This window comes from Petromyzon marinus, unplaced genomic scaffold, assembly GCF_048934315.1.
Source record: "Petromyzon marinus isolate PM22_M1 ecotype Great Lakes invasive population unplaced genomic scaffold, UKy_Petmar_22M1.pri1.0 PM_G_Scaffold_41, whole genome shotgun sequence".
Taxonomy (NCBI): Eukaryota; Metazoa; Chordata; class Hyperoartia; order Petromyzontiformes; family Petromyzontidae; genus Petromyzon; species Petromyzon marinus.
The window spans coordinates 668,023-694,381 of record NW_027422993.1 but is presented as its reverse complement, the minus strand read 5'-3'; the positions used below and the strand labels follow the sequence as shown (position 1 = coordinate 694,381).

The window sequence follows — 26,359 nt, the reverse complement described above, 5'->3', positions numbered from 1 at the left end:
GATACGAAACACCGAGTTGCTGAGGCAATAAGGCAAGAGATTTATGATACCAGCCGCTCCTCCTGGGCAGGTTCGGTTACGTACGGTGCGAAATAAGTTCCAGATACACACACAGAGACTCACACAGATACACACACAGACTCACACAGATACACACACAGAGACTCAGAGACTCACACAGATACACACAGATACACACACAGAGACTCACACAGATACACACACAGATACACAGAGACTCACACAGATACACACACAGACACACACACAGAGACTCACACAGATACACACACAGAGACTCACACAGAGACTCACACAGATACACACACAGACACACACACAGAGACTCACACAGATACACACACAGAGACTCACACAGATACACACACAGAGACTCACACAGAGACCCATAGATTAACACGGTTGGCTAGGTATGGTGCGAAAGAAGTTATATACACAGAGACCCATGGATTAACACGGTTGGCTAGGTATGGTGCGAAAGAAGTTATATACACACAGAGACCCATGGATTAAAATGGTTGGCTAGGTATGGTGCGAAAGTTACAGATAAACAAGTTTGAGTCGCGGGCCGTGGAAGTTGACCGGGCGCGTGTTGCTACTGACAGTCGTTGAATACGGTTGGATAGACGCTGATAGAGAGACACACACAGACAAGACAGGCGGACAGACACAGACAAGAGGAACACAGAGACGACAGAGAGACACAGGCAGAAAGAAACACAGAGGCAAACAGATGACACAGACGGACAGAGAGATGTTGAATCGAACACACTGAACTTGCTCCATTGAAAGAGATTCCTCCATCTTCGCAATGCCCGGAAGTCGTTCTTATTTTTATTGATTTAATTGCGTGTGGTGTGTATGTGCAAGCAATGTGGGATATCGATGTACACAGATATGAACAAGATCAGCAGATAAGACGTCTTTAATTTAATCGGTCTCTCCACTAAACAAAGGAATGTTGAACACGAAATATAAATCCCACGGCCTTCCTGCGAGTCCATAATTACTGCAGCATTGCTTCAGTGCAAGCCAACTGTGGACCGGTTTTGGTGGACACTGTCTGTGTGTACACTATGTGTGTGTACACTGTGTGTGTGTACACTGTGTGTGTGTGTGTACACTGTGTGTGTGTACACTGTGTGTACACTGTGTGTGCAAGCCAACTGTGGACCGGTTTTGGTGGACAATGTCTCAACAGCAGTGGGGCTTGCTTCAAGCCATGGTTGTGAACATCCAGACGTTAATCAGCAAGGAGCATTTCTAGTCAAAGTTCGACAAAATCTACGTCAACACGTAAGACAAAATTATAATTCGTGTTGTAGAGAATGTATCTCCTCTGCGTGTAACTTTAAGGTGGTATGCCTTGTAACTGATGACTGATCCGAGTGTTCTTCCTATGTCAAAGACAATGAGTTGCTCCAGATGCTTCCTGAAACACAAAAATACCCTTTGATCTGTATCACAAGAACAACGGGTCTCACCTGAGATATCTGTACAGGTTACTTCCAAAACATACACACACTTTGTCCTAACATCACTTATTCAATCAGTTTAACACGTAGGTTTTCGCGACCAATAGTGCGGCCTGGAAGCGTATTATTAAATAATACACATTACAATTCCTTATAGGGGAAACACATACTAATTAACGGATTACTAACATAGCATATAATCACTAACACACATTATAACTAATTACTAATCTACAACTCATTACTAATCATAACCATTGACTGATTACTAATCGATTATATAATTACAATACCCCCCCCTCCGCCTCTAATCACTGCACCTGATATGAGTAAATAATGACGTCATCCTGCTGCCCTATATAAAACCGGGAGCAAGCGAGGGCTTTACCATTCTGGCGAATTGCCCGATGATGCTGGATGTATTTACCAGCGAAACGTCGTACTCAAACTGTAAATGTTGTGGATTCACTCTTCAACACACCGGTGGGCTAAAGTAGTGACCTATTTGTCTTTTGTCAACGTGACACTTTTTTGCTGATTGGCCGTGTCGGGTGGTGGAGGGTTACGACACATTTATAAATAACACTTATTCAATGTTTGACCCTTATAAAAAAAAAGTGATGCATGTACACACAAAATCAGACAATTGTTCATTCTAAAATATTGACAGGAGTTTTAACAAAATTTCATTACTGCAGTGAAATATACTGCATCAGATAACATCTGATTAAGCAATTTAAAAAATATATGCACCGTCTGCTTAACAGTGGATGTAAAACATACTATTGTAGTGTCATTCAAAACGAGTAGGCCATTGCATGCTGGCGAATTCTAAACATTAGCGACAAATTACAAAACTGAGATGAAACATCAATCATCGCCCGCTACTGCAGGCTCTTGTTCATATACTCTTTAGTTCTTTCAGTAAAGTCACGTAGGTAGAAAAAATAATAATATATCATGACGTAAATGCTTGGGGGCTTCTTGGCTCTCGCTCCTGGTCAGAGATCTCCCCAATCCACAGGTCCACAAAGACTGGCCGCTCCCTCTTACTCTGCAGGTTGAACCTAGGAACTGAGTGTTCAACTTCGCATTCTTGTCATTAAAGGCCTGTGACAAAGGTGCATCTATTGGAGCGACATCGTCTCAGGCTTACACATCTACCAGGTCTCCACTTGACTTTGGATTGTCTCGGAGGAAGTCCACCCACACCTCCACTTCCACAAACTGCTGGGAGTTGCCTCGCTCTGCCTCACAGTCAGAATTCTCCTCCTGCTTCACGTTGCCTCCATCGATGTGAAGGTCCGATTTTGGAGTTGAATCTTCATCTTCACATTTCACCTTCACTTCTTCGCTATTCACCATCACTTCTTCCCTCTTCACCATCACTTCTTCCCTCTTCACCATCACTTCTTCCCTCTTCACCATCACCTCTTCATATTTCACCTTGATACCTTTAAAAGTGTCCAAGCTGGGATTTTCTTCCGGTTCGTGTTTCACGAGGGATGGGCATATTGTGGCACTTTGACTTTCACAAGCTGATTTCAGACTCCACTCCTTGCAGATCTTCTGATGCTTCTGTGTTCTCTGGTGTACTTGAAGATTTTATGAATGTGCAAACGCCTTCCCGCAGAGTGCACCTGAAGGGTTTCTCTCCCATGTGTGTTCTCTGGTGTACTTTAAGATGTGATGACTGTCGAAACGCCATCCCACACAGAGTGCACCTGAAGAGTTTCTCTCCCGTGTGTGTTCTCTGGTGTACTTTAAGATGTGATGACTGTGAAAACGCCTTCCAGCACAGAGTGCACTTGAAGGGTTTCTCTCCCGTGTGTTTTCTCTGGTGTACTTTAAGATATGATGAATGTGCAAACATCATCCCGCACAAAAAGCACCTGAAGGGTTTCTCTCCTGTGTGTATTCTCTGGTGTTTTTTAAGAGCAGATGGCCGTGGAAATGCCTTCCCACACACACTGCACTTGAAGGGTTTCTCTCCCGTGTGTGTTCTCTGGTGTTTTTTAAGAGAAGATGAAGCTGAAAATGTCTTCCCACACACACTGCACCTGAAGGGTTTCTCTCCCGTGTGTGTACTCTGGTGTCTTTGCAGATTTGATGACTGTGAAAATGCCTTCCTGCACATCGTGCACCTGAAGGGTTTCTCTCCCGTGTGTGTTCTCTGGTGGGTTTGAAGAGTTGATGGCCATGTAAATGCCTTGTCACACACAGTGCACTTGAAGGGTTTATCTCCCGTGTGTGTTCGCTGGTGTCTTTCAAGAACTGATGGCCATGCAAATGCCTTGTCACACACAGTGCACTTGAATGGTTTCTCTCCTGTGTGTGTTCTCTGGTGGGTCTCAAGAACTGATGACCATGCAAATGCCGTGTCACACACAGTGCACTTGAAGGGTTTCTCTCCTGTGTGAGTTCTCTGGTGCTGTGTCAAATTTCCAGTCCGATCCGTGCTGTATGCATGCTGGTCGCATTGTTGACTTGTCGTACCGAGCTGCTGTGCTGACTGCCTTTGCTCCATCAGACCAGCGTCAGCTGCAGACAGAACAAAATAATATCCACACCATCTACACGTCAGTATCGAGGCACAAAGGAATGCATATATACAGTCACATGTGACTTAAACGTCTATACCAGTGGTTCTTAACCTTGTTGGAGGTACCGAACCCCACCAGTTTCATATGCGCATTCACCGAACCCCTCTTTAGTGAAAAATAAAATGTGATTTTTTTCAAATTCAAGACATAGATATGTTTTTTACTGGTACACAAAATGAGCCGTGCATGAACATTACCTTGTTCAAAGAATAAAACCAACACAATGCACAAACTCACAACAAATTACATACCTGGAAATCAATGTGACTTCTGCTGTTGCCTTTGAGAGATCAGTTCAGATATGCGTGGCTTCACCTTGGCAAGTGCCACTCTCATGTCATTTTCACAGCAAAGTCTGTTCCTTTTCTTCGTTTTTATGTCCAGCATCCTCGAAAAGGATTGCTCACAAAGATATGTTGTAACAAATGGTATAAAAAAATCCAGGGCTTTCTTAGCAATAACTGGATACTTGTTCATTTGTCGACACCAAAACGTTGAGAGCGTTGTTGTTCTGAAGAGTTGCTGTTGAACCTGGCTCTGCTGAATTTCAATGATTTCGTCGAGGAATTCATCATTGACATCTGCTGTTTCAACAGCAAACGTGAACGGCTGTCTCACCCATGCTGGATATGACTCTCTTGTAGGGAAATATCCATCGAGAGACTTTGCAAGCTCATCTAAGTACGTGGCAATTGTTTGCTTCAGTTCCGTGGATACAGAAATATCTCCGATTCCAGACACATCTTCGATCTTACTTGCACAGTCGTCCAGAAGCGGGAAGTTTGCGAAGTTATTGTTCTCTGTTCGTCGTTTCCATAACGGTAGCTTTTTTTGAAAAGCCTTCAGGTGTTCTTCCGCTTCCATGATATTGACTCCACCACCCTGCATCTGCTGATTGAGATGATTGAGAGCTGCGAATATATCAGCCATGTACGCTAAAATGAGAATGAACTCAGGATTTTTGAAGCAATCTGCATGGCAGTGTTGGTGCTCTTGCAAAAACAGGGCTAATTCCACACGCATGGCAAAAACACGATTCAGCACCTGTCCCCGGGATAACCACCGAATATTAGAATGGAGCAGAAGTACCTCAAATTCAGAGCCCATTTCTTTAAACAGCTCACTGAAGATGCGGTGCCTCAGAGCACTTTTTCGCACATAGTTCACACATTCCACCACAGTTTTTAATACTTCTGCCATTTTTGGAGGTAAGGTTTTTGTTGCCAACGCATGCCTGTGCAGAATACAATGCGTCACAATGATGTGTGGTGCATCGGCCTTTACTAGCGCACCAAAACCAGACTTTCTTCCCAGCATGACTGGAGCTCCGTCCGTACAAACTGCAGAAACCATATCCCATGAAAGATTGTTGTCTCTGAAGAAGTCATCCACAAGCTTCTTCACATCGGCTGCCTTCATTGTTGTTTTAAGAGGCTTACAAAATAAAAACTCTTCTTTTATCATGTCGTCTTTCACATAGCGTACAAAAACAGCAAGCTGGCTTAGATCAGAAACGTCTGTGGTTTCGTCGAGTTGAAGGCTGAATTTTGCCGGGCTTGAAATCAGATCCGCGACTACTTGAGCCAAGATGTCTTTACTCATGTCTTCTATTCTGTCACTGACGGTGTCATTTGAAAGGGGAATTTGGGATAATTTACCTTCGGCCGCTGTTCCGAGTATCAGATTCGCCATCTTTAATGCAGCTGGTTTCACAAGTGTTTCACCAATGGTGTGTGGCTTGCCCTGCTTTGCGATCAGGTAAGCAACTTCGTACGATGCTGTCAGGATCGGTTTGTTAACAGGTACAAATCCAAGAGCAGGCAGAGTGGCTCTTTCATCGAATCTGGCTCTCTTCACCCTGAATTCAGCAAGTGTTGTGTTCTTGTATTCCCCGTCTCCATGCAGCTTCAAGAAGTGTTCCTTTAGTTTTGCCGGTGCAAGACTAGAGTTGCTCAACTTGGCGTTGCAAATCATGCAGATAGGATGCTCACTCCCATCACGTTCCGTGATACATGAGAATCCATGTTGTACATATTCGTCCGACCACTTTCTTCTTTTGCCCGACATAGTTAGTATGGATAAAATATTAAAGAAATCACACGACGTACGACAACAACAGTCACACGTTGACTACTGAGTATGCACTAAATTCCCCGCAGCGCTGATTGGCCAAGCAGTGTAGCATGATCATCTGCAGCCAGTGATGGTCAAGCGGGCCGTGTGTGTCATCACAAATTTACACAATAATTCAAGTGTGTCCGGACCTCCGTGGCGGGGGCTCTGCCGAACCCCTGAGATCGACTCACCGAACCCCTGGGGTTCGATCGAACCCAGGTCTATACTTATTCATATATTCATGATGTAGTGAAAAAGTGTCCCAAATTCATCACACGGGCTGTGATGGCACACAATGAGAGGGCAAATGGTTATAAACATGTCTGGAAGCCCTCGTATCTTCAAAATGAATGTTAACCCAAAACTCTAAGCACACAATTTCGGCTGTCTGGCTACAAAAGGAATATTTATAAGAGCTAAATTCAGCTGACATAGCAAATGGTGTTGAAAACAATACTATTTGTGTTATGCTGAAATGCATGAATTAATGTTCAATCGCAACTCAGATGTCCTTGAATGCTGGGATGAACAGTTCTGACTTCAGCTTCATGTTTGTGCTGTGTTCACCTCCTGTTTCCATTCTTAGTAAGAGTTCCAGAGGAAAACAAAAAATAACTATTGTTTTGATATAATCTCCGTGTTCAATAGAGTTGATAGACTTTACTGCAAATACAAACTTTACACTGTCACACACTGGAGGTGGCGTGTCTAGAATCATGCCTGGCCACCTTCATCTGCTCAGCATTAATGCTTCCTCACTACACCAAGTAATTAATCGAGGATCAATTAACATAGCCGAGGCTAACTGGTGAGATGTTAACTGCCTCACCTGGTATACAGGAATTTCATTTTCTATCTACATGACTTTACCGAAAGAACCAAGAATATCAATTCCTGCAGTCACCAAAATTTTAAGTCAAAACATTCACACACGTTGACAAAGCCTCACCTTGTGTTGTTGTGGGCAGGTCACTTCTGATAACAAGAGCGGTATAGCAGCTCAAGCGGGCTTGGCCTGCTAACAAAAGAAAATAAAAACTGCGTGAATATTTACAATAAAACAAAGTTACAAAGTGGCGAGCCGGGTGAAGACAAATTAAACTTAAGCGAGATAATTAAAGTGAATGCAATCAGGCAAGGGCAGGAGGCAAGGCCCCGCGTGGCTAGGCCCCGCGTTGTAAAGTTCCAACCTGGACATCGATTCCCATGCTCGCTGCTACTCAACTGACATCCCTACGAGAGAGCGAGGCTCTACCTTGGTAAACAACAACCACCACCACAACCACAACAACCACAACAACCACAATCGCAATGAGAATTTCTCACCTCGGATTTCAGTGCCGGAAGCGATAGCTTCCTGTTTAGCTCGTGACGTCACACAGCAGCAGGTGACGTCACATCCGGGGTACAAGACACGCTCCTCCCACAATGTGCGGCTCCGTAACTAAATTATTGAATGAATAAATTATGTTAATGTTGCGCCCATATGTCGTGAGTGCTGAACCCGTTGCAATAAACTCGCGACGGCTTTAACGGATACATTATGTTAATGAGCCGCCAGTCACTGGGCGTAGCTTTGCCCAAATAAGGATTGGCACTGGAACGATATCGGCAGTGACCCAAGCGGAGGTGACGTCATGGTCACGAGCGCGGGGGAGGGGTGAATACCTTGGTGACATGACGTCACTAGCAAGGTACACCTCCCCCTGGCGGTTCACGCCGATGAAGTAATGCTGAGAGGTGACGTCACAGAGCGGGATTGGAGTTTAAGTTGAATTAGATTCATTTTCATTGCTCCCTCCCTTGGGTGCGTGGGCTCAGCTACAACAACAAAGTGGACATTATTGTGTGTACACTGTGTGTGTGTACACCGTGTGTGTGTACACTGTGTGTGTGTACACTGTGTGTGTGTGTACACTGTGTGTGTGTGTACACTGTGTCCACTGTGTGTGTGTACACTGTGTGTACACTGTGTGTATACACTATGTGTGTGTGTGTACACTGTGTATGTGTACACTGTGTGTGTGTACACTGTGTGTATACAGTGTGTGTGTGTACACTGTGTGTGTACTCTGTGTGTGTACACTGTGTTTACAGTGTGTGTGTGTACACTATATGCACTGTGTGTGTGTACACTGTGTGTGTACACTGTGTGTGTGTGTACACTGTGTGTGTTCACTGTGTGTTTACACTGTGTGTGTGTACACTGTGTTTCTGTACACTGTGTGTGTATACTGTGTGTGTACACTGTGTGTATGCACTGTGTTTACACTGTGTGTGTTCATCTTTTTTAGTTCTTTCGGTAAAGTCACGTAGAATGAGAATAAAAGAATAAATTAATAAAATAAAATAACCCAATAAAATCTCACGACGTGTGTTTACACTTTGTATGTGTACACTCTCTGTGTGTACACACTCTGTGTGTGTACACTGTGTGTGTACACTGTGTGTGTATACACTGTGTTTACACTCTGTATGTGTACACTCTCTGTGTACACACGCAGACACAGGCCACCACTTGGCAGACCCGGGGAGTCCTCCACCACCCCCACCACCCCCGCACCACCCTTCACCACCACCCCCCATCACCCTGGTGGTGGTGGTTGTTGTTGTTGATGTTCTGACACCAGTCAGATCAACACCTTCACAGCCACTGCTGCTGCTGCTGTTTGTTTATAGGCAGAAGGTGTTCACGCCACGTCCTTTTCTCTGTGTGTGTGTACACTGAGTGTGTGTGTACACTGAGTGTGTGTAGGTGTTCACGCCACGTCCCTTTCTGTCACCATTTTAATTCTGGGCCAAAGAGGTCCCGCAAACGTAAACATTTTCTGTTTAAAATGTAACACGAACATAATAAACAATGAATTATATTCTTGGTTCTTTCGGTAAAGTCACGTTGAAGGGAAACAATAAAAGAAAATAAATATATAAAACAATAAAATTCTCACGACGTTTCCACTGTAACACAAGCAGTCATCATCAGGTGTGAAAACCAACGGCAAGAAACATTTGAAAGAAGTGGCGGTTTGTATTTATTTATTTTTAAACGTTAGCTCCACAAAGAGTGATTTGGCAGTTTATTTAGAAGGACGAGTCCATCTATGTTTTGAAAAGAGGAGGGGGGAGACTAAAAATTAATGTATGCTGTCTGAAAGCCACCGTAAGCGTGAACAATCAATTAAGACCCGAAATGGTTTATCAAATCCTTCCAATGATTGCTAAGCCAGAATTTCTTCCTCTCGGTTGAAATTGTCTCTGTGCTTGTATATGTGGATAGCCTCATGAACGAATCTCTCATGGTAGCCAGATGGATTGCAAAGAACCTCCGTCTTGGAGAAGTCAATGTCATGTGAGCCTACTGAATTATAACAGTGATCTGCCACGGCCGAGGTGTTGGTCCTACCGTGTTTTAGGTCTGCTTCGTGTTCACGAATGCGGTCCGAGACATGTCGTTTGGTTTCTCCAATGTAACTACTACCACAGAGGCAACTTAGTTTATAGACGCCAGGGTACTGTATGTCCGGAATCACATCTTTTACAGACGGAACCAGATCACGGATTTTATGTAATGTGTTGAAACGGACCTGGATCTTGTGTTTATTCAAGATTTTGGAGATATTTTTTCGTGATCCCCGCAATGAGGGTAAAGTGATGGTTTTGAAAGGCTCCTCAAGAGGGTCCTTCTTCATGGTTGGAGTGATAGCTTTGCAGATTGTGTAGTCGGAGTAACCATTAGCCTTAAGAGCTTGGTGTACGTGCTTGAGTTCACTGGCTATGTGTTCCTGGTCGGATATGCATTGGGCTCTATGGTGCAGAGTCTTGATGAGGAAAAGGCTCATATACAACAGGCTCACATGAAATTGATTTCTCGAAGACGATGGTACTTTGCAAGCCGACTGGCTATCAACAAAGATTCGTTCACGAAGCCATCCATATATACAGACACAGACACAAATTCAACCAAGACGACGGTTTTAAAATCAGCAATCACTTTTGGTCATGACTGGATTTGTGTTTACTTGTCAACCTCTACCGTCAGCAGTGGATGGGTGTAGCGAGGTGCAATGCCCCCCCCCCATCTCTGTGATTAAACACACACAAACACCACTAGCCTATAATAATAAAGTGACCAAAAAGGACAAAGAGTACGTTTGACCTGTCAACTGATATAAATTCCACATTTATATGGCGTAGCCAAGTCTCTCCATTGGATGACTGTTAACCTCACACAGAGTAATACTCAATTTATTGAGCTCTGATGCCCAAACTGTATTTTGAAATTGCAACCTTTAAAACTGCGAGACAAACGTTTTAACCACATCACTTTCCAGCCAGAAATCTCTGCCCAAGTTGGAGCACTCTACCAATGAATCCAGTCATCTGAAATTAACGTGATTGTAACATGCATTCGGAATTCCTTTGGTCGCCCAAATGAGCCTCCGCACCTTGGCATGGATAGCGAGTTCTGCACTCACGTCAGAAGCAATAACGTCCAGCTATTTTATTTCAGCATGGCAGATTTTAAGCCATGTTGACTTGGAATAAACCTCCCCAGGTACTTGGTCCGATTGAAACTGTAAAAATAAAATTGTACCCTTAGGGGTTAGCCTGAATTGAACCAATGAGATCGGATCCAAGCGTAATGCATCAAAGCAGCACTCCCATCTCACTGGGTTTGTACAAAATATCTGTGCTATACACCATACTACTTTACAGTAATATACTACTATACTTTAGCTGGAATGTAGCATGTTTATGGTAGAGTGTATTATTTGTAAATTTTGATTGAAAATCTGAAGTGTCTTCAGTTATAAGACTCCGTCATTCTTCAAGCTGCATACCAATGTTGAACAAACATTTACATTGCTAAAGGACATTTGCAGATGATACATTATTAATGTTTGAGACAGAGGGACATGCCAATGCACGTGAATGTTTTTCAATAAAACATATCAAAACTATACAGTTGCAATGATATTAAAATTAAATCCAAGCAACATTACCATTTTCCCTGCTCCATGAGTTTGTGCTCAATACTTTAACGTGTACAGGGCCATGGCGGTGTGGGGGCCGACGTCCACCCCACCGCCCTCGCTGGGCAGGTGGGGCGCGACGTCCGCCCCTTCCGCCGCCTCCTCCACCGCGTCGGTCGTCTCCCGCCGGGCCCCCGCCGACCGAGCGATCGGGCCCCCCGCGCTAGCGCCCTCTCCGAGGGACAGACTCGTGCTGCTGGCTCACGGCCGCACGGAGTAAACCCACGCACCCCCGCGCGCACCGCGGCTATTGCTAACGCAGCGGACAGCGGCACGCTAGCGCCTACACCGGGGAGCGATTACCTCCACGAGCATCCGCGCGCACCGCAGCCGCCGTTAACACGGGGCCCGAACGGTCTCGCACCTGCGGGCGATTATCTCAACGCGTGTCCGTGCACGCCGCGCGCCAACTACGGCTGACGCTGACGCAGCACGCGGCGGCCCACTCGCGTCCAGGCCAACGGGCGATGATCTCAACGCGCGAGCTCCGGCCGCGGCTCCGCCCTCGCTCTCGCCGCGCATCCGCCCACGGAGCCGCTCCGCACGGGGATCACACACGCACCACACCGATGCTCTCTGCTAACTTTTATTCGTGGCGCAAACCCCGCACCGCCCGGAGGGAATATTCTACGAGCCGACCCTAGGCCTACCGCTACCCAAGTCCGCAAATGCTCGCACGCCCCGTCACGTACCTCGCGGCCGTGCTCACGGCGTCTCGCAGACGCCGTGAGAGTCGGAGGGACGAAGACGAAAGGGAACTTTGCCTATCGCCGCCTCGTAGCGGCGCTCGCCGGTGTCGCACAGATGCCGCGAGCGGCTCGAGAAGGCGGGGAGCGTCGCGTGCGACTCGTCGCCGCCGACCCGGCGAAACTTCGCGCGCCCAAACAATTTGAAGCCAACTCAGGAGCGCCGCAATGTGACTCGCTCTGCAAGGGTCGGCCATTCTCCTGGCGCCGGGAAACCGCGGGACTTTCATCCCAGAGACCCTTCAGATGAAAACCCGTCGTGCCGGGCAATCCCCCGCCAGGACATTACGTGCGCGCGCTGCAGGTGCGTGCTCGGTGTGGGGGTCACGGGGGAGTCGAGGTGCCGGCAGAGTTGCTCCGAGACCGTGGCACCACAACGGATCGGGAATTGCGTTGAAATCCGGCTCACGCAAAAGCACAAAAGGGGCGACCCAACGGGGCCCGAAATCAAGTCGATTCGCCGAGTCGACAAATGTGCATATTGCCCCGGAGATGGCAACTGACAGTCGAGTACGGAAAATCGTGATGTGAACAGATTCTGTTTATGTGCGACACAACTTCACGCACATGGTCCCACGGGGAAAGACGGTGGCATAAGTAAATACAAAAACTAACCAGTAAACCATTGGTGATTGATCAAAGCTATGAAGGCGATGATCCAGGAAAATTATATTATGATGCTGTGGTAAAAGGTAATAAGTTACTCTAAAGTGCATGGCCATGGAAACGTTGGTAATGATTAGGAAAAAGTCTGAAATATGTTGACGTGTAAATCAGCAAATCAAATTAAATCCACAGAGGAGGGAGAGAAGGATCCCAAGCATGCGACACTCAGAACCAAAAGTGGAGAGACTCGGCCCAGAGAGTGGAGAGAGAGAGAGAGGAAGAGACTTTTCAGGACTTTATTTCCACTAAAAAAGTAACAAAAAAACATTACAGCAAAAAAACACCAAAATTGAAAATCAATAAAACATCAAACTCTTAACAGCGGTATGTGCATGAAATACAAATGGCACCGGGATAGAGGCTGTGGAAACGAGGCGGTGCACAGACATCTCCATGTGCAGCAAAGTTGTTCAAGGGTTTTTCAATTTTATAAAGAATCAAATGTTTTGACATCAGAATGCGATGTGAACAATATATATTTTTCTCCCCTACATTTTCAAAACGAAATGGCGTTGACATGTCAAACACCTGAATTCGTTTTTTCAAGGATTCTGTTGTCGTAGCTACGTATGCAGTCTGCAAGTTTTTTATGTGGGCACGTGCAAATATTGTCTGGGTACATGAAAATATTCCTTTGAAAATGTGTCCTATATTTGTAAGTTAATAGAAGTAGAATTGAAACATTAGCACAATTTAGATTTGTATATTGTAGGGTAGAAATATATTTATCATAGCGATGATCTAACATTGGTTTAATACAATTTATATTTTTACTTAGAATACTTTAGCCATGCAATAGACTAAATATAATGCTTGTGTTTTAAAAGAAAAAAATATATTTACTAGGATTAAAGTTGAGCGAAAGATTTTATAAAATCTGAGGCTTGGAGAATTGCATGCTGGGAATTAAATTGAGACAGAAAGGCGTTAATGCATGGCTTGCAGAGCAGTCGCACGTTACAGAGATCATTGACAAAACAGAATGCGATGTGAACAATATATATTTTTCTCCGCAACATTTTCAAAACGAAATGGCGTCGACATGTCAAACACCTGAATTAGTTTTTTCTTCAAGGATTCTGTTGTCGTAGCTACGTATGCAGTCTGCAAGTTTTTTATGTGGCCACGTGCAAATATTGTCTGGGTACATGAAAATATTTCTTTGAAAATGTGTCCTAGACACTATATTTGTAAGTTAATAAAAGTAGAATTGAAACATTAGCACAATGTAGATTTGTATATTGTAGGGTAGAAATATATGTATCATAGCGATGATCTAACATTGGTTTAATACAATTTATATTTTTACTTAGAATACTTTAGCCATGCAATAGACTAAATATAATGCTTGTGTTTTAAAATCTGAGGCTTGGAGAATTGCATGCTGGGAATTAAAATGAGACAGAAAGGGGTTAATGCATGGCTTGCAGAGCAGGTGCAGGTTACAGAGATTATTGACAAAACAGAATGCGATGTGAACAATATATATTTTTCTCTCCTACATTTTCAAAACGAAATGGCGTCGACATGTCAAACACCTGAATTCGTTTTTTCTTCAAGGATTCTGTTGTCGGTTTTCATTAAAGTGCAATGACAGGGTGACACCTGCTGACATCACAGGGTGACACCTGCTGACATGACAGGGTGACACCTGCTGACATGACAGGGTGACACCTGCTGACATGACAGGGTGACACCTGCTGACATCACAGGGTGACACCTGCTGACATCACAGGGTGACACCTGATGACATGACAGGGTGACACCTGCTGACATGACAGGGTGACACCTGCTGACATGACAAGGGGTAACACCTGCTGACATCACAGGATGACACCGGCTGACATCACAGGGTGACACCTGCTGACATGACAGGGTGACACCTGCTGACATCACAGGGTGACACCTGCTGACATGACAGGGTGACACCTGCTGACATCACAGGGTGACACCTGCTGACATCACAGGGTGACACCTGCTGACATCACAGGGTGACACCTGCTGACATCACAGGCTGACACCTGCTGACATCACAGGGTGACACCTGCTGACATCACAGGGTGACACCTGCTGACATGACAGGGTGACACCTGCTGACATCACAGGGTGACACCTGCTGACATCACAGGGTGACACCTGCTGACATCACAGGGTGACACCTGCTGACATGACAGGGTGACACCTGCTGACATCACAGGGTGACACCTGCTGACATGACAGGGTGACACCTGCTGACATCACAGGGTGACACCTGCTGACATGACAGGGTGACACCTGCTGACATCACAGGGTGACACCTGCTGACATCACAGGGTGACACCTGCTGACATCACAGGGTGACACCTGCTGACATCACAGGGTGACACCTGCTGACATCACAGGGTGACACCTGCTGACATGACAGGGTGACACCTGCTGACATCACAGGGTGACACCTGCTGACATCACAGGGTGACACCTGCTGACATCACAGGGTGACACCTGCTGACATCACAGGGTGACACCTGCTGACATGACAGGGTGACACCTGCTGACATGACAGGGTGACACATGCTGACATCACAGGGTGACACCTGCTGACATCACAGGGTAACACCTGCTGACATGACAGGGTGACACCCGCTGGCCTGGCAAGGGCTTAACAGGTACGGCCACAGAGGTAACAACCAATCAGGGAAGGAGGCACATCTGGGGCAAGGGCAACAGGTGGGGCTAGCCGAGTTACTCCGGTAACCTGCTCGAAAGGTTCCACGAGAGGGCATGGCTGGAGGCGGGGCCTAGCCACGCCTCTGGCCACGCCCTCTCGTGAAACCTGCTCCAAGGTTCCACGAGAGGGCGTGGCCGGAGGCGGGGGATTCGCCTTGCTGAGGATGTTGTAGGCGAGCTGACACGCCACCTCCCGTGCTCCCTCCTCGCTGGAGCTCAGAAATTCGGGGAAGATGCCGGCGCCTTCTCCCATCCCGGGAATCGACACCTTATAGAGGAGGCCCACGGGTATCCCGGGCTCCGAGTGAGCGTGCAGCTCGAAGATTGGGTAGCTGATGCCGGCGGTCCGGCACAGCATCCGCAGCCGCACCTCCCACGACAGCATGGCCGCCTGCGGCAGCGCCTCGAGAGCCACGGGCATGGGCCGCAGGTGGAGAGGTACCCACCACAACCACGTGCGTGCCCCCCAGCCCCCAAACAGGCTGTGCGCGGCCTTGCCGGTGGCCGTGCACTCCGGCTGCAGTAGGTCTGGCACCGCCGGCTCCCTCTCCTCCTCGTCTTCCGCCGCCGCCGCCGCGGCCGCCCGTTCCGGGATGACCCAGTCCACCTTGATGGTCCGGCCCCATGGCCGGAAGTCGATTCGAAGGAGCTTCTTCCGGGCCATGGCGGCCGCGCGATGGCTCCCGTACTCGATGAACGCGTAGCCTCGGTTGAGGGTTTTGTCCCAGTAACAGACGCTCATCTTGACGTCCACCACGCCCTCCGTGGCACCGCTCATCGCCATCATCACCTCCGCTCGCTTCTTGTCCTCTGGCAGCCCCCCAATAAAGAGGCGGCGATTGTCCACGCTGATGCAGACTGCAATGCGGCGTCCGGGACGGATCTCTAATTTGTTGAGTTTCTTGACGGCATAAGTGGCTTGGGCGAGCGTCGCGGTTCGCTCCGCTATAATGCATCATGAGGCGGAGCTGGTAGAGCTTCCCCACCGTCTCCAGCACGGGCACCAGCTCATCCTCGTAGAGGTCGCGCGGGATCCTCCCCAGAAACACCTCGCAGCCACGGGCGGGAGGGGGCCCCTGCCAGTCGGGCGGCGGTCCGAACTTCCTCTGTCTGTTCTCCTGGACGATGCTGTACCCCGTGCGCAACATGAGGTCCGGCAGGACCTTCATACAGGCCATGCCGAGCACCGGTGGTTTGGCTGCTACGGTGGTGCTGGGGCGGCGCCTTGGGGCCCGGTGGAGCCCTTGACACTCCACGCGGTCGCCTCGTGCCGACAAAGTCACGGGGGGAATCAACTCCTGAAGAGCCAAATCCCCGGCAGGAACTCGCTCGGGCCCGAACCTACAGGGGATATGAAGAGAGGGAGAGAGTGAAGACAGAGATGGATGGAGAGAGAGAGAGATGCGTTTAAGCAGAGCTACCTATATAAACTCATAATAAAGGTTTTTGGGTTAGATCGCGTTATTTATATATGTCGTAACCCTCCACCACCCGACACGGCCAATCAGCAAAAAAAAGTGTCACGTTGACAAAAGACAAATAATTCACATTAAAACCATCTTTTTGGTTTAGATATGTGGATGACACTTTGGTTGTCTGGCCACATGGTAAAGATACGCTTAATGATTTTCTAAATCATCTCAATGCACAAAACCCCGCCATCCAGTTCACCATGGAAATGGAGGTGAATAACACACTCCCATTCCTAGATATTTTGCTTGGACATGGCCTAAACGGTAAAATAACACACAGCGCTTACAGAAAGCAAATGCACACTGATGCCTATCTGAATGCAGATTTACATCATCATCCAGCTCAGAAATCCTCTCTTATCAAGACGCTGATACATCGGGCTAAAACAGTGTCAGATGGAGAGAGTCTAGTGAGAGAGATCAAACACGTTAAAGACGCACTAGGACAGAATGGCTACAATAATGCTCAAATCAACAGAGCACTGAATGCCAAATCACGATCGCAAAGCAATACTGCTGAAAGCGATCACATTGTTAAAACAATAAAAATTCCATATATCTCAGGAGTAACTGACAAATTAGCCCGTGTTTTGCAAAAGCAAAACATTACAGTAAGATTTGGTACAGTACACAAAATTCAAAAACTAGTATCTTGCACTAAAAACGCATTACCTAAATTATCAACAGAAGGTGTATATCGGATTAATTGTTTATGTGGCAGATGCTATATTGGACAGACGGGACGTAACATCAGCGTAAGACTAAAAGAACATCAGAGAAATATAAAATTATCTCAAACACAACTGTCGGCAGTGGCAGAACATGCTTGTCAACAAGGACACTCAATTGATTTTGATAACGTTGAAGTGTTGTGTAAAACTAATTATTGCTGGCAAAGACTAATTAGAGAATCCATTGAAATTGAGAGGAATAAAAATAACTTTAATCGCTCTGACAGCTACAGGCTTAGTGCGGCCTGGAAGCGTATTATTAAATAATACATATTACAATTCCTTATAGGGGAAACACATACTAATTAACGGATTACTAACACACATTACAACTAATTGCTAATCTACAACTCATTACTAATCATAACCATTGACTGATTACTATTCGATTATATAATTACAATACCCCCCCCTCAGCCTCAAATCACTACACCTGATATGAGTTAAATGATGACGTCACCCTGCTGCTGCTCTATTTAAGACCGGGAGCAAGTGGAGAGGGCTTTACCATTCTGGTGAATTGCCCGATGATGCTGGATGTAATTACCAGCGAAACGTCACACTACTCAAACTGTAAATGTTGTGGATTCACTCTTCAACAAACCGGTGAGCTAAAGTAGTGAACTATTTGTCTTTTGTCAACGTGACACTTTTTTTGCTGATTGGCCGTGTCGGGTGGTGGAGGGTTACGACACATTTATAAATAACGCGATCTTACCCAAAAACCTTTATAATGAATAATATTGGTCGCGAAAGCCTGCTACGTGTTAAACTATATAAACTCGAAACATCACAATGAACTTAAAGAGAAACCCAAGAAACTGTGTCCTGACTTTTGTACCGCCCTGTATAATAATCATTACCCCTTACCCCCTGTACACCCCCCCCACCCTCCGCAGTACCCCTCCTCACTCATCCACTCACTCACCGAGTCGCTCACACATTCACCCACCCATTTACTCACCCACTCACTCAGCCACTCCCCAATCACTCACCTGCTGGCTCACCCACTCACTCACCCACTCACTTGCTCACTTACTCGCCCACTCACTCAGCCACTCACCCACCCACACACTCACCCAACCACTCATACACTCACTCGTCCAGTCGCTCACATACTCATCTACACACACACCCACCCACTCACTCACCCAGTCGCACACACACTCACTCACCCAGTTGCTCACCCAGTTGCTCACTCACTCACACAGTCACCCACCCACTCATCCACCCACACACTCACCTAGTCGCTCACACACTCACCTCATACACTCACTCACCCACACACTCACCCAGTCGCTCACACACTCACCACCCACTCACCCACCCACTCACCCAGTCGCCCACACACTCACCTCACACACTCACTCACCCAGTTGCTCACTCACTCACACAGTCACCCACCCACTCATCCACCCACCCACTCACCCAGTCGCCCACACACTCACCTCACACACTCACTCACTCACCCACTCACTCACTCACCCACCCACCCACACACTCACTCACCCAGTCGCTCACACACTCACCACCCACTCACCCACCCACTCACCCAGTCGCCCACACACTCAGCTCACACACTCACTCACCCACTCACTCACCCACACACTCACCCAGTCGCTCACACACTCACCACCCACTCACCCACCCACTCACCCAGATGCCCACACGCTCACCCACTCACTCACCCACTCTCTCAGCCACTCACCCACTCACTCACCCGCTCACTCACCCAGCCACTCACCCACTCACTCACCTGCTCGCTCACCCAGCCACTCATCCACTCACTCACCTGCTCGCTCACCCAGCCACTCACCCAGCCACTCACAACAATCGCCACTAATTGGCGGTGACGTCACCACGACGCTTGTGCCAGGGTCACGTGGTTAGCGGTAATCAATTGAAGGTGGAGGGGTTAATTAATTGAAGGTGGAGAGGGGCTTAATTAATTAATTACTGCTAACCACGTGAGCCTGGCACATGCGTCGTGGTGACGTCACCGCCAATTAGTGGCGATTGTTGTGAGTGGCTGGGTGTGTGGGCGACTGGGTGAGTGGGTGGATGTGTGTGGACGGGTGAGTGAGTGGGTGGTGAGTGTCTGGGTGAGTGTCTGGGTGAGTGGGTGGGTGAGTGGGTAACCCCTCCACCTTCAATTAAGTAAATGAAGGTGGAGGGGTTACCAGCCCCTCCACCTTCAATTAATTAGCCGCTATGGTGGTCGCAAATGCTCTGAGAGAAGAGGCCGATTGGAATTGGCCCTCCACCCCACAGCACTGTCCACGACAACGTTGCCCGTCCGGCACCACGCGGAGGTAGGGAGTTGTTTTTGCCAACAACAACAACAACCGCCATTCGCCACTAAGTGACGGTGACGCCACCACGACGCTTCTGCCAGGCTAGGTGCACCTTGAGGCCACGTGAAGTGTCGAACGCCCGCTGGCAGGAAGTCACGGGGCAGGCCCAGCAGGTGCCACGGGTCGACTGACTGAGACGGCTGAGATGACTGGCTGATGCACCACCTGTACCCGCTACTGCGCCAAACTCACCCACTCACCCAGTCGCTCACTCACCCACCCACACACAGTGTACACACTGTATACACACAGTGTACACACACAGTGTAAACACAGTGCACACACACACGCAGTGTACACACAGTGTATATACACAGTGTACACACACACAGTGTACACACACAGTGTACACAGACACACACAGTGTATACACAGTGTACACACACACACACAGTGTACACACACAGTGTAAACACACAGTGTACACACACAGTATACACACACAGTGTACACACACACAGTGTACACACACAGTGTAAACACACAGTGTGCACACACACAGTGTACACACAGTGTACACACACAGTGTACACACACACAGTGTACACACACAGTGTACACACACACAGTGTACACACACACACAGTGTATACACACAGTATACACACACAGTGTACACACACACAGGGTACACACACACATAGTGTACACACACAGTGTACACACACACAGTGTACACACACACAGTGTACACACACACAGTGTACACACACAGTATACACACACAGTGTACACACACACACAGGGTACACACACACACATAGTGTACACACACAGTGTACACACACAGTGTACACACACACAGTGTACACACACACAGTGTACACACACATTGTGTACACGCACAGTATATACACACAGTGTGTATGTACATACATAGTGTATATACGTACACACAGTGTACACACACACATTGTGTACATACACACACACAGTGTACACACACAGTGTACACACACATTGTACACACACACACAGTGTACACACACACAGTGTACACACACAGTGTACACACACACACAGTGTAAACACAGTGTACACACACACAGTGTACACACACAGTGTACACACACACACAGTGTACACACACACAGTGTACAAACTGTACACACACACAGTGTACACACACACTCAGTGTACACACACAGTGTACACACACACAGTGTACACACACAGTGCACACACAAAGTGTACACACACACAGTGTACACACACAGTGTACACACACACAGTGTACACACACAGTGTATGTACACAGGGTTAACAAACAGTGTACACACACAGTGTACACACACAGTGTACACACACACATTGTGTACACACACATTGTGTACACACACACAGTGTACACACACACAGTGTACACACAGTGTACACACACACAGTGTACACACAGTGTACACACAATAGTGTACACACACACAGAGTGTACACACACACAGTATACACACAGTGTATACACACAGTGTACACACACACAGTGTACACACACACAGTGTACACACACAGTGCACACACACACAGAGTGTACACACACGCACAGTGTACACACACAGTGTACACACACACAGTACACACACACAGTGTACACACACACAGTGTACACACACACACATTGTACACACACAGTATATACACACACACAGTATACACACAGTGTACACACACACAGTGCACACACACACTGTATACACAATAATGTCCACGTTGTTGTTGTAGCTGAGCCCACGCACCCAAGGGAGGGAGCAATGGAAAATGAATCTAAATCAACTTAAACTCCAATCCCGCTCTGTGACGTCATCTCTCAGCATTACTTCATCGGCGTGAAACGCCAGGGGGAGGTGTACCTCGATAGTGACGTCATGTCACCAAGGTATTCATCCCTCAGCCGTCCACTGCGCTCTTGAGCGTGATGTCACCTCCGCTTGCGTCACTGCCGATATCGTTCCAGTGCCAATCCTTATTTGGGCAAAGCTACGCCCAGTGACTGGTGGCTCATTAACATAATGTATTCGTTAAAGCCGTCGCGAGTTTATTGCGACCAGTTCATTGCCCACGACACATGGAACGGGTCACATTAACATAATTTATTAATTCTCTAATTTAATTAGTTACGGAGCAGCTCATTGTGGGAGGAGCGTGTCTTGTATTCCGGAAGTGACGTCACGTCACCTGCTGCCGCGTGACGTCATGAGGTAACAGGAAGCTTTCGCTTCCTGCACTGAAATCCAAGGTGAGAAATTCTCATTGCGATTGTGGTTGTTGTGGTGGTGGTTGTGGTGGGTGTTGTTGTTTACCAAGGTAGAGCCTCTCTCTCTCGTAGGGATGTCAGTTGAGTAGCAGCGAGCATGGGAATCGATGTCCAGGTTGGAACTTTACAACGCGGGGCCTAGCCACGCGGGGCCTTGCCTCCTGCCCTCGCCTGATTGCATTTACTTTAATTATCTCGCTTAAGTTTAATTTGTCTTCACCCGGCTCGCCACTTTGTAACTTTGTTTTATTGTAAATATTCTCGCAGTTTTTATTTTTTTTCACCAGGCCAAGCCCGCTTGAGCTGCTATACCGCTCTTGTTATCAGAAGCGACCTGCCCACAACAACACAAGGTGAGGCTTTGTCAACGTGTGTGAATGTTTTGACTTAAAACTTTGGTGACTGCAGGAATTAATATTCTTGGTTTATTCGGTAAAGTCACGTAGATATAAAATAAAATAATAAAAAAATATTTTTTTTAAAATAAAGCAATAAACCCACGACGTTTTGATCGCAACACAAGTGGTCTTTATCTTATTGAATTTAATCTGTTATTTTTATTTTCTATCTACGTTACTTTACTGAAAGAACCAACAATACGTGTGTTAATGTATCTATCGATCAAAGACGCTAAGCGCATGCCGCTGTTGACTCTGAATGTGTGGAGGGGAACACCTTCACCACGGGGAGAGAGAGACAGACACGGATAGCCTCGGCTATGTTGCTTGATCCTCGATTCATTACTTGGTGGAGTGAGGAAGAATTAATGCTGAGCAGATGAAGATGGCCAGGCATGGTTCTGGTCACACCGCCACCTGTTTACCCATGGCAGTGTGTGACAGTGTCAAGTTTGTGTTTGCAGTAAAGTCTATTAACTCTATTGCACACGGAGGTTATATCAAAACAATAGTTTATTTTTGTTTTCCTCTGGGACGCTTTGTAAGAATGGAAACAGGAGGTGAACACAGCACACACATGCAGCTGAAGTCGGAACTGTTCATCCCCAGCATTCAAGAACATCTGAGCCTGGATTCACACCTCTAAGTTGTGATTAAACATTAATTTATGCATTTCTGCATAACACAAATAGTATTGTTTTCAACACCCTTTGCTATGTCAGCTGAATTTAGCTTTCATATATATTCCTTTTGTAGTCAGACAGCCGAAATTGTGTGCTTAGAGTTTTTAGTTAACATTCATCTTGGAAGATATGAAGGCTTCCAGGCATATTAATGACATTTGCCCTCTCATTGTGTGCTATAGCAACCCATGGAGAGAAACCCTTCAGGTGCACTCTGTGTGGAAGGCGTTTGCAGATTCATCAAATCTGATGAATTTGGGAAACTTTTTCACTACATCATGAATATATTAATAAGTATAGACGTGTAAGTCACGTGTGCATTCCTCTGTGCCTGACGTGTAGATGGTGTGGATATTCTTTTTTTCTGTCTGCAGCTGACGCTTCCTCTGCAGATTTGGTCTGATGGAGCAAAGGCACTCAGCGCAGCTCGGTACGACAAGTCAACAATGCGACCAGCGTGCATACAGCACGGACCGGACTGGAAATCTGACACGGCACCAGAGAAGTCACAAAGGAGAAAAACCCTTCAAATGTACTGTTTGTGGGAAGGCGTTTGCATGGCCATCAGTTTTTCAGAACCACCAGAGAACACACACGGGAGAGAAACCCTTCAGGTGCACTGTGTGCGGGAAGGCGTTTACACAGTCATGTAATCTTGTAATACACCAGAGAACACACACGGGAGAGAAACCCTTCAAGTGCAGTGTGTGTGGGAAGGCGTTTGCACAGTCATCTGCTCTTGTAACTCACCAGAGAACACACACGGGAGACAAACCCTTCAGGTGCACGATGTGCGGGATGGCGTTTACACAGTCATATAATCTCGTAATACACCAGAGAACACACACGGGAGAGAAACCCTTCAAGTGCAGTGTTTGTGGGAAGGCATTTTCACGGTCATCTGCTCTTAAAAAACACCAGAGAACACACAGGAGAGAAACCTTTCAAGTGCAGTGCGTGCGTGCAGACGTTTGCATAGTCATCTGATCTTGTAACACACCAGAGAACACACATGGGAGAGAAACCCTTCAAGTGTACTCTGTGTGGGAAGCCGTTTGCAGATTCATCACATCTTCAAGTACACCAGAGAACACAGAAGCATCAGAAGATCCACAAGGAGTGGAGTCTGAATCAGCTTGTGAAAGTCAAAGTGCCGCAATAAGCCCATCCCTCATGAAACAAGAACCGGACGAAAATCCCAGCTTGGACACTTTTAAAGGTATCGAGGTGAAATATGAAGAGGTGATGGTGAAGAGGGAAGAAGTGATGAGCAAAGAAGTGAAGGCAAAATGTGAAGATTCAACTCCAAAATGGGACCTTCACAACGTGAAGCAGGAGGAGAATTCTGACTGTGAGGCAGAGTGAGGCAACTCCCAGCAGTTTGTGGAAGTGGAGGTGTGGGTGGACTTGCTCCTAGACAATACAAAGTCAAGTGGAGACCTGGCAGATGTGTAAGCCAAAGACGATGTCGCTACAATAGATGCACCTTTGTCACAGGCCTTTAATGACAAGAATGTGAAGTTGAACACTCATTTCTTAGGTTCATCCTGCAGAGTAAGGGCGGCCAGTCTTTGTGGACCTGTGGGTTGGGTAGATCTCTCACCAGGAGCGAGAGGCAATAAGCTCCCAAGCATTCACTATGTTATAATCTTTGTATTTACACGGTGCTTGCTTCACCGCCTCAGCAACTCGGAGTTTTGTGTCGTACCTTGTTTGAAACACTCGAAGAGCATCCCCAAATAGCAGCTGCCCCTGTGTGGCACAAGGTGGTGGCCCTGCACCGGCCTGCATGTGGACAAGAGCCTGTCAGTAGGGGGCGATGATTGATGCGTCATCTCAGTTGTGTAGTTTGTAGGCAATCTTGATTCGAAGCTTTCGTGACTGCAGGAATCCACACTCTTGAGTTCTTTTGGTAAAGTCACCACGTGGGTAGAAACATAACAGATCACGGCGTTTAGATCACAACACAAGCAATCGTCATCAGGTGGGACAACCACAGCAAGAGAAACTGCTGAAGTAGTAGGCGCCTACTCCAGCAGTTTCCTCTTATTGCTGCTGTGCTTGTCCCACCTGATGACGATTGCTTGTGTTGCCATCGAAGTGCCGTGATCTATTATTTGTAGCGTAATGTTTTAAATTTGATACATTTTGACCCAGGCGCCAGCATGCAATGGCCTACTCGTTTTGAATGACGCAACAATAGTACGTTGTGCATACACTGTTAAGCAGACGGTGCGTATTTGTAAAATAACTTCTTGTTAATGCGATGTAACGTGATGCAGTCAATTTCGCTGCAGTAATTCAATGTTGGTAATATGCCCGTCAATGATTTAGAATGCATACTTGTCTGATTGTGCGTGTGCATGTAACATTTTGTCTGAGGGTCAAACATTGAATAAGTGATGTTAGGACAAAGTGTGTGTGTTTGGAAGTAACCTGTACAGAGAACTCAGGTGAGACCCGTTGTTCTTGTGATACAGGTCAAAGGGTACTTTTGTGTTTCACGAAGCGTCTGCCTCTGGAGCAACTCATTGTCTTTGAAATAGGGAGCACGCTTGGATCATTCATCAGTTACAAGGCATACCACTTAAAGTTACATGTGTAGGAGGTACATTCTCTACAACACGAATTGTAGTTTTGTCTTACGTGTTGACGTAGATTTTGTCTAACTAGGACTAGAAATGCTCCTTGCTGATTCACGTCTGGATGTTCGTATCCATCGTTTGAAGCAAACCCCACTGCTGTTGTTGAGACGCTGTGCACCATTTGATGGTCCAACACATTGACGGCCTTCAGGCCAGGAAAGTCACAACATTTGCACACGAAGGACGAATTCACGCAAGTACCCCATGCTCCGTTTTGAAGTTTTAAAATGAAACATCTTTGAATTGTGTTGTGTTTTGAATTAGATTATTTTATTTCTTCATTAAAAGCTTGTATCAATTTACATTTGGAAGACTTCATTGAAAAGGACATTTCGTGTGAATTTTCTCTCATCATTATGTAGATGGCCTTGCCGGGGGTTCGGTTCGATGCGGACTTTCACCTGTTTGGGATTGCGGGATCAAGATAAGGCGACACGGAGCTGGCCGTGCGAGAAGACGG

At 46.8% G+C, this 26,359-nt stretch overlaps 1 protein-coding gene across 1 annotated transcript; it reads right to left on the bottom strand.

The window, feature by feature from the left end:
* Positions 1-15,264: 15,264 nt before the first annotated feature.
* On the bottom strand, positions 15,265-20,277 carry LOC142917076 (uncharacterized). Its single transcript, XM_076061776.1, has 2 exons — positions 19,975-20,277; positions 15,265-16,706 (listed from the first exon to the last, which is right to left on the bottom strand). Exon 2 carries the CDS (start codon positions 16,150-16,152, stop codon positions 15,298-15,300), a length of 855 nt encoding a protein of 284 aa, XP_075917891.1. The 5' UTR covers positions 16,153-16,706; positions 19,975-20,277; the 3' UTR covers positions 15,265-15,297.
* Between the last annotated feature and the right edge of the window lie 6,082 nt (positions 20,278-26,359).

Coding starts and splice junctions, on each gene's coding strand:
- LOC142917076 (XM_076061776.1), bottom strand. CDS start 16,152: ATGATGGCGATGAGCGGTGCCACGGAGGGCGTGGTGGACGTCAAGATG.